Source organism: Coregonus lavaretus (genome assembly GCF_964263955.1).
Source record: "Coregonus lavaretus genome assembly, chromosome: 15".
NCBI classification, from domain to species: domain Eukaryota; kingdom Metazoa; phylum Chordata; class Actinopteri; order Salmoniformes; family Salmonidae; genus Coregonus; species Coregonus lavaretus.
Window position 1 is genome coordinate 41,951,464 of NC_140002.1, and position 17,481 is coordinate 41,968,944.

General features: G+C 45.5%; 2 protein-coding genes across 8 annotated transcripts; one reads left to right on the forward strand and one right to left on the reverse strand.

Moving 5' to 3' along the window:
- Positions 1-941: 941 nt before the first annotated feature.
- On the forward strand, positions 942-8,943 carry LOC311142243 (cell division cycle protein 23 homolog). 2 transcript variants are annotated; one of them, XM_084177857.1, is made up of 16 exons: positions 942-1,069; positions 2,410-2,482; positions 2,630-2,767; positions 2,903-2,945; positions 3,051-3,156; positions 3,328-3,460; positions 3,590-3,767; positions 3,895-3,992; positions 4,081-4,162; positions 4,352-4,505; positions 4,604-4,723; positions 4,848-4,923; positions 5,043-5,104; positions 5,365-5,443; positions 8,237-8,356; positions 8,528-8,943. In XM_084177857.1, exons 1-16 carry the CDS (start codon positions 963-965, stop codon positions 8,675-8,677), a joined length of 1,719 nt encoding a protein of 572 aa, XP_084033983.1. In that variant the 5' UTR covers positions 942-962; the 3' UTR covers positions 8,678-8,943. The 2 variants fall into 2 exon arrangements, with proteins under 2 accessions (XP_084033983.1, XP_084033984.1); XM_084177858.1 differs by having other exon boundaries at positions 8,243-8,356.
- A 40-nt stretch (positions 8,944-8,983) lies between these two features.
- Positions 8,984-16,734, reverse strand: LOC311142241 (kinesin-like protein KIF20A). Of its 6 annotated transcripts, none has more exons than XM_084177854.1 (18): positions 16,620-16,734; positions 15,605-15,778; positions 14,806-14,931; positions 14,594-14,713; positions 14,333-14,471; positions 14,024-14,199; positions 13,794-13,893; positions 13,374-13,586; positions 13,045-13,231; positions 12,808-12,951; positions 12,542-12,710; positions 11,594-11,743; positions 11,242-11,484; positions 10,898-11,123; positions 10,706-10,797; positions 10,450-10,587; positions 10,104-10,142; positions 8,985-10,002 (listed from the first exon to the last, which is right to left on the reverse strand). In XM_084177854.1, the coding sequence occupies exons 2-17, from the start codon at positions 15,770-15,772 to the stop codon at positions 10,137-10,139; spliced, it is 2,397 nt and encodes a 798-aa protein (XP_084033980.1). In that variant the 5' UTR covers positions 15,773-15,778; positions 16,620-16,734; the 3' UTR covers positions 8,985-10,002; positions 10,104-10,136. The 6 variants fall into 6 exon arrangements, with proteins under 6 accessions (XP_084033976.1, XP_084033978.1, XP_084033977.1 ...); XM_084177853.1 differs by having other exon boundaries at positions 15,605-15,789; positions 16,527-16,686; XM_084177855.1 differs by having other exon boundaries at positions 16,527-16,673.
- Between the last annotated feature and the right edge of the window lie 747 nt (positions 16,735-17,481).

Genomic DNA, 17,481 nt, shown 5'->3' on the forward strand with positions numbered 1-17,481 from the left:
TACTCCCACAAGATGTTATCAAAGCAACATTCTGTTCAGAAAGCAACAACGGCAAATATGTTTTGCGTCATGTTTAAACCTAAAATGCATTATAATCTTGCTCTCAACCAGTCAGCCATGTTTGTGAAGGGCCAATTCATATGTAAAGTTCAGAGTGCACAGCATGAGCAGACACAACAGGGGTGCATTCAGTAAGACAAAACGGTGTGTTCAATGTTTAATTCAACGGAAAAGGTACTGTACTGAACGACCAGTCGATGAATGCTGTGATTATGGTGGCCCAGAGGAAGTTGTGTGCTGCACGAGTTTTGCCATTTCAAATGGACACACCCATATTGATGAGGCCACATTTTACCACACCCATCAAACGGGAGTAAACGGACCTCAAAGGCTGTTGAAGAACTGTGCGCACCGTTTTGGGGAAACATTTCGTTCAAATCGTCACGCAACGTAGCAAACGTTGAATCGAACTGAACGCACCCCAAGTGTACCTTGATTGGCTTTGAAGCTCACTGTACTCAATGCAAGAGCCAATCAATGTGCCAGGTTCTGGCACAGGTACTGGCACATTTATTGAACCTTGAATTGAGGACAGTAAGTATTAGAGGGTGAATTGGGATTTTGTGATTGCTTACTTTCTCTCATTTTATCCTACCGGTACACAGTCTAGCTGTCTTTGAAAGTAGTCTACGGTAAAGTTAATCGTGTTTTGTGGTATATGCTGCCACCCTCTGGATAAAGGATTAACTGCATTGTAGTTGAATTCCATCTCATTATTTAGGTAGCCTATTATTGAAATACTTCCACAAATTTCTAAAACTGTTTGACATTGTTAAAAGTAAAAACTATGTACTGAATCAATTCAGCTAAAAAGCAGAAAAGCTGGTGCTAATATTTGATTGGTCAAAATGCTGTCCAATCGCAACTTGTGTTTTCATGACGTACCAATTATGGTATGAAAAATGGCGGCCTTGTGTAGTGAGTTTGGTGATTTAGTTCAATTAAAAAAAGAACTGATAGCTGTAATATCGCTTTGTAAAGAAAGAGGACTTGTACATAGCGTGAAGTGGTAAGTAGCGTTCTTCTTGATGTTATTATGATCACTGTATTCCTTTCAGTGTATAATAGCTAGATTTGGTGATCTCACCGTTGTTAGCCAGCTAGCCAAAAGGATCAACATTGTCGTTAATTTCTCTCTTGTCTTGTCTCTTGACTTGAGTCGGAACGGTGCTATTTCATGTCTGATGTGGACAGCCAGAGCCCGGAGCTGTATAGGGCTAGGAAAACGTACCTCAATCCAGGGATGGAATATGTTAGTGTACTCCTAATCATTTTGAAATTATGAAAGGTGAATTGAGAATATTGAAATACTGCTCGTTTTTAATTAAACTGCCGTTTTCGTAAGCATACTAGGCTAGTTAATGCTAAGAAACCCAGTGGATTTAACAACACTTCCACTCCAACACTAAGCGTCGCATTTTTTAAAACATTTTTAGTCATTTAGCAGACGCTCTTATCCAGAGCGACTTACAGTTAGTGAGTGCATACATTATTTTTATATTTTTCATACTGGCCCCCCGTGGGAAACGAACCCACAACCCTGGCGTTGCAAACGCCATGCTCTACCAACGTCCCTGCCGGCCATTCCCTCCCCTACCGTGGACGACGATGGGCCAATTGTGCGCCGCCCCATGGGTCTCCCGGTCACGGCCGGCTACGACAGAGCCTGGATTCGAACCAGGATCTCTAGTGGTATATGGCTGGGAAAACGTACATCAATCCAGGGATGGAATATGTCCTTATACTCATAATCATCCCTAAATGATTAAAGGTTAATTGAGAAGACTGAAATACTGTTCGTTTTTTTTATTAAACTGCCGTTTTCACCAGCATGCTAGCGTAGCTAATGCTATAGCAGCCCATTAGATTCCATGAAAATGGAATCTCCCGAGTGGTGCAGAGGTCTAAGGCACGTGCATTTTTATGGAATCTAATGGGCTGCTATAGCATTAGCTACGCTAGCATGCTGGTGAAAACGGCAGTTTAATAAAAAAAACGAACAGTATTTCAGTCTTCTCAATTAACCTTTAATCATTTAGGGATGATTATGAGTATAAGGACATATTCCATCCCTGGATTGATGTACGTTTTCCCAGCCATATACCACTCCGGGCTTTGGCTGTCCACATTCCGGCATAGTACCATTCTGACTCCATAAAGAGAAGGGAACGAGAGGCGGATCCTTTTGGCTGACTAGCTAGCTAATGATAATTTGCAAGTCTGGCCAAATCTATTTTGTTCAGACATGAAGCCTTTTTATTTTCTTAATACAGGTTCATATTGAATTAGATAACACATAACATTAACCACGTTAGTGATATCACCGATGTTTGTGTGACATTATTTCAGGGCATCAGAGTTGGCATTTGCCCTGGACCCCCTTCCCAAGAATGGCCTACCCCCACTGGCATTTCTTACTGAGGTTTGTGTCCGGTAATAGATAGTTCACAATAATATTGTCCGTACAAATGCATGAACAAGCTGCTGATCTTTTTGAATTGATCACCGTTGAATTGGAGGCCATTTGAATGTTTGTTTTGCTTTACTCTGTCTGACCTCCTGGTTGTAGGAGGATGCTCAGGACCTGGATGCTCTTGGCCTGGCCAAGTCCTACTTTGACCTGAAAGAGTATGACCGCGCTGCCTACTTCCTTCGGGGCTGCCGCAGCCAGAAAGCATACTTCCTGTACATGTACTCCCGCTATCTGGTGAGATGGGGTTTCAACATTCACAGTAACATCGCCTTTTTAAAATGAGAATAGAGAATTTTGCCTGAATCCTTGTAGCTCCTCCATGATGGCCATCCAATTCTGACAAGCTCTCTTATTTTCCTTTGTTTCCAGTCTGGGGAAAAGAAAAAAGATGATGAGACAGTGGACAGCCTGGGTGAGGAGCTAAGCTTTCTATGCCACCTCAGTCAAAACGTTTGTCTCTAGACAGAGTTCAATGTCTTGATTGGTTATAGTTGTTTTGGTCTGTGATTGACTGCAGGGCCTCTGGAGAAAGGTCAGGTACGGAACGAGGCTCTGCGGGAGCTGAGGGTGGAGCTGAGTAAGAAGCACAGTGCTGGAGAGTTAGACGGATTCGCTCTGTACCTGTAAGCCCCTCCCACAGTATCACACACACCCACCCAGTGGACTTGGACATGCCTCACATACATGTCTAGTGAGTCTTTAACCTCTTAAACCTGTAATATGAGTGTGTGTGTGTGTGTGTGTGTGTGTGTGTGTGTGTGTGTGTGTGTGTGTGTGTGTGTGTGTGTTTACAGGTATGGGGTGGTGCTGCGGAAGCTGGATCTGCTGAAGGAGGCAGTGGATGTGTTTGTGGAGGCGACCCATGCCTTACCTCTACACTGGGGAGCATGGTTGGAGCTCTGTAATCTCATCACTAACATTGAAATGGTACTACACACGTACTCAACTTAAGCAGATGAATGATCTTTTGAACCCACTACAGTAGTTCCCAGATCTACTAGACTACATAACATGGAATATTCCACTGATACTTGCGCCTCCTCTTCATTTCGTCAGCTGAAGTCCCTGTCTCTGCCAGACTGCTGGATCAGAGACTTCTTCATGGCCCACATGTACACAGAGCTGCAGATGATCAAAGAGGCCCTGCAGAAATACCAGAGCTTGATAGAGGCAGGCTTCTCCAAGAGCACTTATATCATGTCACAGATTGCTGTGGCCTACCACAACATCAGAGGTGGGTTTATTTCATACTTTGCTTTGTCAATTAAATGAGCAATATGAAGAAACACTTATTATTAACCTTCTCAAGCAGTTCGCACGTATTCTATTCATTTTCAGGTCTGTGCTTCTCTTTGTCATAGATATTGACCAGGCTCTGGCTCTGTTCAATGAGTTACGGGAGCAGGATCCCTTTCGCATTGAGAACATGGACACATTCTCCAACCTGCTCTATGTTAGGGTGAGACCCCACTGCTGCACCACAGTAATGACTGTCTCCATCTGGAGGTCTCTCTGTCTTTATGAACCTGTGTCTGTTGTTTCCACAGAGCATGAAGCCAGAGCTCAGCTACCTGGCCCACAACCTGGTGGAGATAGACAAGTACAGGGTAGAGACCTGCTGTGTTATCGGTAAGGGTCCCGCCACCACACAGCGGACTGAAAGCCACACCTCTCGCAAGTCAACTCCAGACATAAACCCATATCAAAACTCTTACTACGTTCAGTGCAAGACTCAGACCAAACAATGAGACTGAAACCAGACCTTCTAAGAGTCTCTAACCAGCTCTCTAGCAAGTGCTGTGTCTATCCTGTGTGTAGGTAACTACTACAGTTTGCGGTCGCAGCATGAAAAGGCAGCGCTGTACTTCCAGAGAGCTCTGAAGCTGAACCCTCGCTGCCTGGGGGCCTGGACTCTGATGGGCCACGAGTACATGGAGATGAAGAACACCTCCGCTGCCATCCAGGCCTACAGGTCAGACTGGCACTCCACTATGGCATGGCTCATCCTATGGGTATCGGGGGAGTTCAGCCCCATGTTTTTATAGTTCTGTGTTTATTTCATTTGTTCAGGCACGCTATAGAAGTGAACAAGCGAGACTACCGTGCCTGGTATGGCCTGGGTCAGACTTATGAGATCCTCAAGATGCCCTTCTACTGCCTGTACTACTATCGAAAGGCCCACCAGCTCAGGTGTGTGTTTGAGTAAAAACCAAGGGAGAGGGTTCTCATGTGGGTGCTTCTTATCGTGTAGTTAAGTGTATTACCAAATTGTCACACACTGTATTGTGAATGATGCGTCACTGTGACTCCTCAGGCCCAATGACTCTCGTATGCTGGTTGCTCTGGGAGAGAGCTACGAGAAACTCTCACAGCAAGTAGAGGCCAAGAAGGTTAGCAAGAGCACCATTGTATCTCTGTCACTAGTTTTCCTTTTTCCTGTATATTTCAATGTAATATTTTGTCACTCCCTGTAAATTGTCAATAACTTCTATTCTTCCTTTTTGGCCAGTGTTACTGGAGGGCTTACTCTGTGGGGGACGTGGAGAGGATGGCCCTACTGAAACTGGCAAAGTAAGGAGATCTTAGCGCGTACTTGTGTGTACCCACTTAATTATGTGTTTTTGAGACTTGGGCCGGGATTCAATCCAGTTGCGCTTTTATTTTTTAAAGGTAATGATTCTGTGTTTGTACAGACCACATTCACTGTAAACGCTGCATATGTTGGCTCACTTAGAAATTACTTTTAAATGTAAAGCGCACTATAACGTGGATCTACCGCTGATCGGGTTGAATCCCGACCACACATTCCCTAACATGTTTTTTGTTGACAGACTTTACGAGCAGCTTAATGAATCTGATGACGCGGCCCAGTGTTACATCATATACATCCAAGACATCTTCTCCTGTGGGGTGAGCAACCTAACTGTCCTCTGTGTGTATATACAGTCAGGTCCACAATTATTGGCACCCTTGATAAAGATGAGCAAAAAATACTAAAATAAATAATACAAATACTGAGCTATATTGTATGTTCCAAAAAATTGGGAAATGTATATAATTTTATAGTAATACAATTGCTCTGAGAAATAGAGTAATAAAACAAATCTTAAACATAGGGGTCAAAATTATTGGCACCCCTGTTTTCAATACAGGGATGGACAACTTTGATGGGGGTGGGGGCCATAGAAAATCAGAACTCGTCATGAGGGGCTGTTGCAGTTTTAAAGCAAGTATATTCTATTGTTCCAACTCGCAACAGACCCCCCCCCCCCCCCCCCCTCAGTCTCTTGAGGATTGACCACGAGTTCTCAATGGGATTAAGGTCTGGGGAGTTTCCTGGCCATGGACCCAAAATTTCGATGTTTTGTTCCCCGAGCCACTTAGTTATCACTTTTGCCTTATGGCAAGGTGCTCCATCATGCTGGAAAAGGCATTGTTCGTCATCAAACTTTTCTTGGATGGTTGGGAGAAGTTGCTCTCGGAGGATGTGTTGGTACCATTCTTTATTGTTAGGCAAAATTGTGAGTGAGCCCACTCCCTTGGCTGAGAAGCAACCCCACACATGAATGGTCTCAGGATGTTTTACTGTTGGCATGACACAGGACTGATGGTAGCGCTCACCTTGTCTTCTCCAGACAAGCTTTTTCCGGATGCCCCAAACAATCGGATAGGGGATTCATCAGAGAAAATGACTTTACCCCAGTCCTCAGCAGTCCAATCCCTGTACCTTTTGCAGAATATCAGTCTGCCCCTGATGTTTTTCCTGGAGAGAAGTGGCTTCCTCGCTGCCCTTCTTGACACCAGGCCATCCTCCAAAAGTCTTTGCCTCACTGTGTGTGCAGATGCACTCACACCTGCCTGCTGCCATTCCTGAGCAAGCTCTGCACTGGTAGTGCCCCGATCCTGCAGCTGAATCAACTTTAGGAGACGGTCCTGGCACTTGCTGGACTTTCTTGGGCGCCCTGAAGCCTTCTTCACAACAATTGAACCTCTCTCCTTGAAGTTCTTGATGATCCGATAAATGGTTGATTTAGGTGCAATCTTACTAGCAGCAATATCCTTGCCTGTGAAGCCCTTTTTGTGCAAAGCAATGATGACGGCACGTGTTTCCTTGCAGGTAACCATGGTTAACAGAGGAAGAACAATGATTTCAAGCACCACCCTCCTTTTAAAGCTTCCAGTCTGTTATTCTAACTCAATCAGCATGACAGAGTGATCTCCAGCCTTTGTCCTCGTCAACACTCTCACCTGTGTTAACGAGAGAATCACTGACATGTCAGCTGGTCCTTTTGTGGCAGGGCTGAAATGCAGTGGAAATGTTTTTGGGGGATTAAGTTCATTTTCATGGCAAAGAGGGACTTTGCAATTGATTGCAATTCATCTGATCACTCTTCATAACATTCTGGAGTATATGCAAATTGCCTTCATAAAAACTGAGGCAGCAGACTTGGTGAAAATTAATATTTGTGTCATTCTCAAAACTTTTAACCATGACTGTAATACACACGTTGTTTACATGCTCAAATGCCCATGTGGGCTTGTTTACGTTGAAATTCTGGGGAATTGAAAGTTGTTAGAGGCACTTTGGATCGACTGCTTAGATTGTGTCGAGCCCAAGGGTCTGAATGAACAGCTCTCTTTATCATATTCTTTGTAAATGTTTTTCTTTGTTTATTTCTGTCTTTTGCTATTCAAGTGGAATGTTTGTGTAGGAATCTCGAATGATGGTCATACTCTTGCTTGAATAACCTGTGTAGTTGCTACTACTACTACTACTGACCGTATTGACATGATCCTCCATTTTTCCTATTCAAGGCTCTGATGAAGGCGATTCATGCCGAAACGTAAGCCTATTGTTTGTTTGTCCCGTCAATAAATCTATCAGATTTACCCGGCAACAGTGCTCCTTTTTCTTTATTCTCCCGGATAGTCACCAGTTGAAGTATCCTAGGGTAAGGAATGTTTTGGGGATTTCCTTTTTCTAAAATGTTTTGAGGTTGGGAGGGATCTTAGACCATTCCTCCATACAGAATCTTTCCAGATCCTTGATACTCTTCTGTCTGCGCTTATGGACTGCCCTTTTCAATTCAAACCACAGGTTTTCAATGGGCTTCAAGTCCGGAGACTGAGATGGCCATTGCAAAATGTTTATTTTTGTGGTCAATTAACCATTTATTTGTGGATTTTGATTAGTGCTTGGGGTTATTGTCTTGCTGGAAGATTCACTTGCGGCCAAATGTCAGCCTCGATCAAGTTGTCTAAAATGTCCTGGTAGTTGTAAGAGTTCATGATGCCCTTGACAAGGGCCCCAGGGACAGTGGACCCCTATCTTTTTAGATTTTTAAAAAAATAACTTGTTTAATAAAAATAATCTCTTCCTCTGAGCAATTGTATAAAATACTTTTTTGATCATCTTAATCAAGGGTGGCAATCATTATGGACCTGACTGATAGGGATGTTTTTGAGGGTTGTTTTTTAGTCCCCTGTAGCTCAGTTGGTAGAGCATGGCGCTTGCAACGCCAGGGTTGTGGGTTCGTTTCCCACGGGGGGCCAGTATGAAAAATGTATGCACTCACTAACTGTAAGTCGCTCTGGATAAGAGCGTCTGCTAAATGACTAAAATGTAAATGGTTGTACTATTGAATCGGTCTCTATGGCAAAGCCCCCGCTGTGGTTGGAGTTTGTGTGCATATCTTCCTACAGGAGCAGCTGGAGCATGCAGAGGTGAGCACAGCCCTGCGTTACCTGGGCCAGTACTACTTCAAAAACCAGCTCTATGACGAGGCGTCACTCTGTGCGCAACGCTGCTGTGACTACAACGACGTAAGTACTGCCTGTACAACCTCGCACTCTTCAAGTTGAACAGTTGTTCTTTACCTGTAAAGTATGTATGTTGATAAGATAGATACACGCACACTGCCTGTCCTGTATAGCTAAAGTGTCAGTCCTGTCTGAGGTACGGTGCTGAGTGAGTGATTGGTGTCCTTCCACCAGGCTCGTGAGGAAGGCAAGGCTCTGCTCAGACAGATCTCCCAGGTCAGAGACCAGACGGAGTCCTCAACCACAGACCTGTTTGGACCGCTCTCCTCCAACAACACTCCCATCAGGAGGGTGTCCCCCCTCGACCTGTCCTTCAACCCCTGACACGCTACCTTCACTGTCTAGCAAAAAGCCCTGCCTCACTTTGACTCCATAATGGGACCACCTCAACCTTATGTCATCTAAGAGATTGTTTGCAAATGTCGACCCTTTCTCGCATATATATGCAAATAGCTGTATGTTTACGTAGTGAGGTGCAGGAGTTGCTACCTTACTTTTGAATACGAAAGAATTCTCTGAACCATTAACAGTCTGGAGTGTCATTAGATCAATGGAAACTGCATGGAGAATAAATTGATTTCTTTACAAGATTGAGGAACAATACTGTTGCACCAGTCAACAAAAGCTTTTGGGGGGGGATATAAAGATATAAAAGCTGTATTAAGACATTTAAATTGACAAACAATATGTAAGCAAGACATTGACATGCGAGAATGTGATTTAAAATGGATATAAATTTGTAATATGCAATGGCGCAAGAGTTAATGTGCAAAAAACAAGACACCAGTAGTGTGCATCAGTCCTCATTCAACCTCATCTACAACTAGAATCTCAAACGTTACCCTGCAATTTGACAAACATTACTCAATTATTTATTCTCAATCATAATTGTAAGTTATACTCAAACAAGATATGAGAAGTCCTCTCAAACCTCTCATCAGGGACCCCCAGCTGTTCCACGTATATGAACTATTCCAGAGTTAGCACACCTCATTCCACTTGTCAACTAATTAAGACACTTGAATCAGGTGTGCTAGTTCAGGGTTACAACTAAAATTTGAAATGTCTGGGGGTCCACGAGGAGAGTTGAGAAGCACTGCTCTACAAAAACACATTTTTGCATTGTATAGGAAGACAGCTTAGTAGTGCATATACTGTAACAACATTTGGAATAAAATAAGTGACAAATATTTGAAACATGCCATTACAAGTAAGCAAAATAGTACACATTTACAGTTGTTTGATTTGCATAATGTTATAGAATATAAATACAGCATCCTGATTTTTCAGCTCTCAAGTCAGCACTTTGTGACCCTGTACCTTCCAGAGGGGCAGGGACCTGGGGGAGGAGTCAGACGGGAGCGCAGGATCCGTGAGTAGTGTATGGTTTGATCCTCACGGGGGCGTCCCGGTTGGTTGTTTCGTGACGGGGTGCGTTGTGGGAAAAATGAGTGGAAGAAGGGTCGTTTCTCTGGGGGCTGGTTCTCAGTGTTGCCTGCTGCTGCCCCTGCCCCACATCCCCTCTTCTTACAGGAGCCGGGCGTAGCAGAGGGGGGCATCTGCTGCATCTGGGCCAGGCACTCCGCCTTCCTCCTCAGGTCAGCCTTGACCAGCAGCAGGGCATTCTGCAGCTCCACCAGGGTCTGGTCCTGAGGGGAGGGCCAGGAGGAGACGGACAGGAGTGGACAGGGTTAGAGAGGATGGGGTGAGGGTGAGTGAAAGGAGGGATAGTGGAAGAAAGAAATGATACCTGGTGCAGTTGTTAGTCCCCTTTAGTTTAGTCTTAAACCTGACAGTGGTTTGAGTAACAGGTAGGAAGAAGGGAGAGGGAGAAACAATGAAAAGGTTTTGGTCTAGAGAAGTGTCTACAGATTTAAACATATCTTCACACTGTGGGGAATCATAAATGGTAGGGGAAACTAATGCTATCTCCCACCTGGATTTCCAGTTGAATAAGTGCCCTTTCAGAGTAACAAAAACTTCCGATGCAAAGACACAAACTAGCAGCAGCCCAACCCTAGCTCTCTACCTCGCTGCCTAGCAACAAAGTCCCACCCTGGCTTGAGGGAGAATTATATACTTGAATAGACATGTACCTGTTTGGCCAGTGTGCCGTCTGCAGCTGCGAGCGCATGGCGCAGCCTCTCCCCGCCCGTGTTGCGGCAGCATGCCCTCTCTCCAGACTGCAAGTTCAAACCCAGCTTCTGCAGGTCCAGACGCAACTGACGCATGTTCTGCAGGAGAGGCACAAACATGTTCAAACCCCAGCAACCAAACCTGGTTATAGTGTTTAATACAGAGTGTCTGGGGCAATGTGTGAGGGGAGACTAGGCCCCTGGCTGGAGTACTGACCCTCTGGCCCTCCACCAGCTTGCGGTTGGCAGTGTTGGTCAGGGCGTCTGAGGGCTCTGGTGGAGTGAGCTGCCCCTGGATACACCTTAGCTCTGGGAGAGAAAAGAGAGTTCTAGTTAGAAAGACCCAGGTCATGCTCCAATCAACCCTCTTGTTCCCACACTCCCAATCGTCCTGTCCCTCCCTCCTAACCTTGTTTTTTCTGCAGCAGCTCGGCGCGACACTGGTCCAGCTCAGCCCTCACTCTGCTCAGCTCTCCTGTGGTTGTGGAGGCCAGGCGCTGGGAGCGACGGGGGTTGGGCCCCTCCGACTCTCCCAGGGCCAGGGGTGTGAAGAGGGGAAGGGGGGCTGGCTCTGCTAGGGCTACCCCTCCCTTCTCCAAGGCAGCAGTCAGAGCCACTACCTGTTCATCCCGCACCTAGGATGGGTGGGAAGATGGAAAATAATCAACCTTCTGTAGCATGAGAACTCCACTATTTTAAACCAACTGAAATAGCTGATAACTCATCATCTAAAGACTGTCCTATCCCGCTCACCTCTATTTCCTGGTTGTAGTATCTCTTGAGGCTTTTCTGCAGGTTGTTGATCTTGTCCTCAAACCTCTCCTCCAACAGAGCCCTCTCTGTCTCCAGGGTCTGGCTGAAGTCATTCTCCATACCAGAGATCACCTCCATCATCTCAGAGAACACCTGCTCCCTGATGGTGGCCTCCAGCACCTCCTTCTCCTCCCGCTGCCGCTGCACCTCCCTCTTCAGCACCTCGATGGCCCGCAGCAGAGCCTGAACACAGCACAGACATGACTCAGGCATGCACACTGGTTTAAAGACAGTTTATTTACAGGTCTTCACATGCAAACCAGTTCACTGTATCTTCACGGGGGGGACATACATCTGAATCGAACATGGTGATGTCCCCCTCTTCACCATCACTGTCATCGTCTTCCTCCATCAGAGTGCTGTCATTGGAGTGAGGCTGGGGCTCCCGCAGCAGGGCCAGAATGTAGGCCACCCGGGTCTTAGTGGACGGCCCATGGACCAGCTGAGAGAGGAGACAGACAACACCCACGCAGGGGGCACAATAGCTTTCAGAAATCTGCATTTTCAAAATGCAGACCATCAAAACAATCGGTGTTTTAAACCATTTCACTTGCGTTTTATCGAAATACGTTTTTTTTTTTCTTTGAGAGAGATGAGGGATGTGCAACTATAGTTTCTCTTCACACAAAATACATTAGTGCAACACATTTGGCAGAAAATAGTTTATCAGATGAAAGAAGTGCAATGCTATTTGACTAGCAGCCACACAAGTAAATTAGATTAGACTGAAAAAGCAAGGTATTTTTTGCAAAAATGATGCATGGCCATCATATTTCTAATGCTTATCATAGTAAGAATGTAGCCAGTTACATTTCTAAATGTTTGCTTGAAATTAATCTAGCATTTTAACTTGCTACTGGAGAAAAACTACACCGGAGGGAGGTACCGGAGAAAAGTAGCCTACACATCAGTCAGAGCCCTGTCTGGTAATTCAATGACAAGAACAAATATATGTTATCAGAGTGGAGAGGTGCAACTGAAGCATGAAATTAGTCCTTCTACATTCATGATTTGGAGCGACCCCTGACTGAAGCCGAGCAGATAGTACAATAAGAAGCATATTAGATCTGCGTTTAACAAAACGTAGCAAGATATTTTTTTCCTGCATTTTCTTTCCTTTTCTGCGCACAAAACCCTACATTAACACGACCCCTGCAAACGTCACAACTACACCCACTGACCAGCTCTCTCTGAAGCTAGGGCTGTGTAACTGCAAAGGTAAGGTGAGATGGGTTTGTACCTGTGTGGCGATGGCAGAGAACTTGAGGGCCTGGAGGGTCTCGTCGTAGGTCGAAGCACAGGGGTTGATGTTGACCACCATACTGGAGCGCCCGCGGCCGCAGAAGAAGCCCTGCAGCACTCGGGTCAGTTTACAGTCTCTGAACGGCACCACCTGAGGGGCTCGTGACCTGTAGGGACAGGAGAATGGGTTCATCAGAACAGCACATTTCATTTCATGTATTTGATGAATTCCTGTTGTTTTGGCATAGTGTGAGTGTAGCCTACTTCTTGCTCTGGTTGTGCCTCATAGCAGCGATACAGCGGCCCAGGGTGTGGAGGGAGGTGTTGATATTGTTAGCCTCCTTCATCCGCTCCCCGTTGCGCTGGTCCTTACAACGCTCTGAGCCAGCCAGATCACAGACAGACAACCTAGTGGGAGAGAATCACTATTACTAATGCCAGGTCACGGACACTCAGGATAAGACAGTGGGCCAGAGAATGAGAGCCCTGGATGGGACGTACTCGCTGATGTGTGTGGCCTGGCCCTGGTCTGCCTCTGGGTGGACGTGCAGGATCCGGATGGAGAAGATGCTGTGGCTGCGGCTGGAGTTGTGGTTGAGATGAGTGCTGGCAAAGCTCTGGTTCCTCCGGCCAGCCCTGAGCACTCTCCAAGCCTCCTCGGCACTGCAGACCTGTACCCAGGTGAGGTCTGCACAACACAAACAGCAGCAAAACTGTCAGTAATGTGAACAAACTACAACAAAAAGCTCTCCAATATGATCTGCATAATATAATCACGATTAGAGACCGTTCTCTTTGTGAATATGAATGTGTGTGTGTGTGTGTGTTACCTTTCACGTAGGGGTTCCCCTGCTTGTCATCACTCAGCCGCAGAGTGGCCCTCTTCTTGGGCTGCAGGGAGGGCGGAGCATCCAGCAGGTCGTACAGGAATTCGTTGTAGATCTCGTAGAAGGCCACCCACACAGAGAACTGCACCCCCTCCTCCAGCTCCTCCCCTCCACTGTGGGACAGGCTGTCGGGCTCCAGACACACACTGTCAGAGTCTGCTGGGAGCGAGAGACAAGGGCATGTAGAGCAATGGCCACGCAACCTCCAGGATTATACAAAAGGAAAACACTACATATTCCCAATGCCTATATAATAAGCAGCTTTGTAATGCTGTGTACATGTTTTATAGGCCTAACTCTAGACTTCGCTTCAGGGCCCACCAGGCGCCAGAAAGCCAAGTTATGTTACATTCAGAACATTACCCTCTAGCTGGGTGGCGATGTGGCTGGTTATAGAGAGTCCACCGATGCCGCTGTCCCAGGTACTGGTGCCGTCACGCATCCGAGAAGTCATGCCATCCTCCTGTGATAGAGACACAGGGAGTAGTGCACGTGTCATCACGTGACTTACAGCAACCTGACCGTAAAAGAACGCTCATCTAATGCTTTCACACTTCAATTTCTGACCTGTGCTCCCAGTCTCCCTCCCTCACCTCTTTGAGCAGAGAGTCTCTGCGGATCTCCTCAGCCCGGACCTCACCGACGTTCAGCTGGCGTACCTCTTGGTAGAGGACAGGCTTGAGGTCCATGGCCCTGTAGAGGCGGCCCTGCAGTTTCCTGAACACAAACACCAGGGCTCTGGGCAGGAGACCCGCCTCTCGACCCACTCCTACAGGGGAAAGGTCACGTCAGTGCTCTGTGATATCTCCACTGTTAATATGGTCATATACTTACCAAACAGATAAACACACTGCAGTAAAAACCATTTGCCTTTCTGTAGTACATCAACAATCCAATCTCACCCTGAACAGTGTAGGTCTTGCCAGAGTTGGTGACGCCGTATGTGTAGAGGAGACGGCTCTCTCCACGAAGAACGTCTCGCACCATCTCCTTCATGGTGCTCTCAAAGAAGTCCTGTTGGGTGGTCTCCGGACCAAAGATCTGCAGAGGTGCATATGAAAAGACGTCAGTGAGCATTGTGAACGTGTATATTACAACGCATTATGTGTGTCATAGTAAAAGTCTTTCATCGCTCAAGGCGTTTATGAACGTGAATCTGTTACCTGTGAGAAGCTGAACTTGTGCATGCTCTGGGCGACTCCCCTCTCTGCACTCTTCATGTTCTGGGAGTCTTTGGGGGCTTTGAGCATCAGGCTCTCTTCGTTTAGCACACACACACAGCCCTGAAATGAGAGGAAGGAAAATGACACGTCTTGACTTGGAGAATGTCATAATGACAATAGAACAATATGTAATGATGAAGGGCAGATCTTACCTCTTCCTCTCCCCTTTCCTTTTCTCCCTCAGTCAGAGGGCGGATACGCAGAAACACCCTCACTTTGTCAGTGCTCCCCTCATCACCGTTGCCTTGTCTGGCCACTCCAGGCTTCACCGACGCTTTCTAAATATTGGACAGATATTTGTGACAGTACTGAACTTCTGTGATGAACAATTGGGTCGTATGTATTGTTGAACATTTTCATACTATAGACCTATCACTGATCCCCTTTGTGTAAATGAGCGACACACTTTGAAAGTATCAATGGAAATTGTGTTTGAGGTGCAAAAATGTTTATGAATGAACAAATGACAAGCAAAAATTACATATAGGATTGATAGGTCAGGCAGAGGGTCAGTATGGCTCTGAGCATTTCAGAGAGAATGGTCACTAAGCAAATAGTTTGTGTAACTTCTGACCAGAGGATAAAGGATTAGTGTTTGTGTGTTATAAAGCTCTTATTGTGAAAAGATGGCCTCTCTCATTGCTATGTGACAAATCACTGGAGGGCATCACACCCAATAAATAACTGTCTAGCATCTACCCTAAAGCCTTTTGCAAAGAAAGGGTCACAGTCTGGGAAAACTCAAACACTCACAAATACTGTCCAACTTCACAAACTTATTAACAGCTGTATCAACTGTAGCAGAAGATTCAGTGACAAAAGCAGTCACCAGAAACAAGCAGTCACCACAATGTAGTGTTACTTTCACTGATGTACAGGTAGGCCTGTAATAAAGGAACCTTAGATATCTTTTGAGTGCAGTGTTATTACTTCAGAGTTAAGGCCTCTCACCTCTCTGATGGATGGCCGATGTTCTAGCCCCGGGGAGATGATGGAGATCTCAGGCAGAGTGACTCCATTCAGTCGGCCTCCGATGTCAGCTGCCGTGGATTCAAACACAGCAATGCCATCTTCCTCATTAGACAGGACTCCACACGGAGATGCCATAGACAACGCCATAACAACCTGTTGGGTGACTGAATTAAGATTACGGGATCACAGAGCTGTCAAGGGTGAATGAAATCTACATCAACACGTTTTCCAGGTTTACTTAACTAGTTGGTGCAAAGGATCCACTTTCATATATACAAGGCAATCTGATTAGAAGGGGACCTTGCATAAATTGAGGGCCAAAAGTCAAGACTGGTGTTTATTTTAGAGGGTTGTTATCCCAGTTTGTTCTCAAAAGTGGTTTAAATGTCCAACTAAGTCCCACCTCATATGTTGTGTAGTTATTTCCATGCCTCAATCCCAAATGAAAGGATGGCATTATTACTTTTAGACATCTGAATAATGTAGCTACAGGCCTGTTGCTGCAGAGCTGAAAACGTAGCCAAGATTTTTGAACCCACATAAAGCAATCCATTGGCTGGCTTTGTTATTGGCAGGTACACGCAAGCAGACTTACTGGTTTGTTTAGCTAGCTAACGTTGTAAGTCCCCCGGTAGCTAACATTAATAGTTAACGTTAGGTAGTTAATCGTTTCTTAATAAAAATTACACTAATTAGCTATGTGTTGCATCTAATTTACAAATTTAATGTAACTAGCTAGCTAGGTTACATTCCATTTTTTTCAATTTGTCTCGCTAGCTAGCGGATTAGCAAAAACAAGCTATCCTAGTAGTTGCGACCGTAGAACGTTTTGTTAGCTAGTTAGCAAAGCCAAGGACCTTCGCTTCAGGCAGCTTTATCAAGTCAATGCTGAATTATTTACCTCGTCAGTCGCGGGGATGTAACTGTTTGAGCGGCGTCTGTGAGTTATCCTCGTAAATGCAAAAATCTAACTTTTTAAACAGAAACAACTTACTCTATCTAGCCATGAAACTCCACCTGGCAATGCCCATTGCTAGCCTTTGTGCACAGCCACTTCCCTCAAGGCGTCCACTGATTAAACCAATTCAAACATCGCGCTTCACGTGCACAACCAATCACAGGAGAAAGGTTACACAGATGCTGACCAATACGAAGTTCGTGGCTACAGACATAGTATTCTATTGGTCAACTAAAATTACTCAAGAATGCGAATTTAGAAAGTGTTTATTTTATCATTTGAATGTTTTAGTTATTTGTGGGTTATGCTATATCTACAAATGTTCTAGTACTGTTATCTAGGAAAATGCCATTGCATGGACACTTGTCCGGACCGGTTGTAGTCCAGGACTATGACTAGGTTTAGTCTGGTCTGGGTCCGAAACTAGCCCTATCAAATCTAAGGGGGAACTGCTGAAAGGGGGAAAACAGTGATTGTGTGGTTAGCGAGCAAGAACACTATGTGCTGTGAGTACAGGGATGGGATTTCTGCCACAAATGTAGCAATTAGGGTTTGAACAGAAAACTTGAACCAGGCAGCATCCCTGTAGGCAAATAATAAGCACACGGCCCCTGTAGGCAAATAATAAGCACACGGCCACACACCACCTGTGCCATATGTCCCGACTCCCGACCTCTTCCATACAGAGAGGAATAAAAAAAAAACAATATTCATTGTACACAGGCCAGGGTATCTATCTAATTAAAATGGAAATAATTTCAAGAAGATGGAATATCAATACAAGGTGAGCATTTATTTAATTCACAAAAGATTGGAGGATGCGGGCATCGATCCCGCTACCTCTCGCATGCTAAGCGAGCGCTCTACCATTTGAGCTAATCCCCCGATGTGTCGGTAG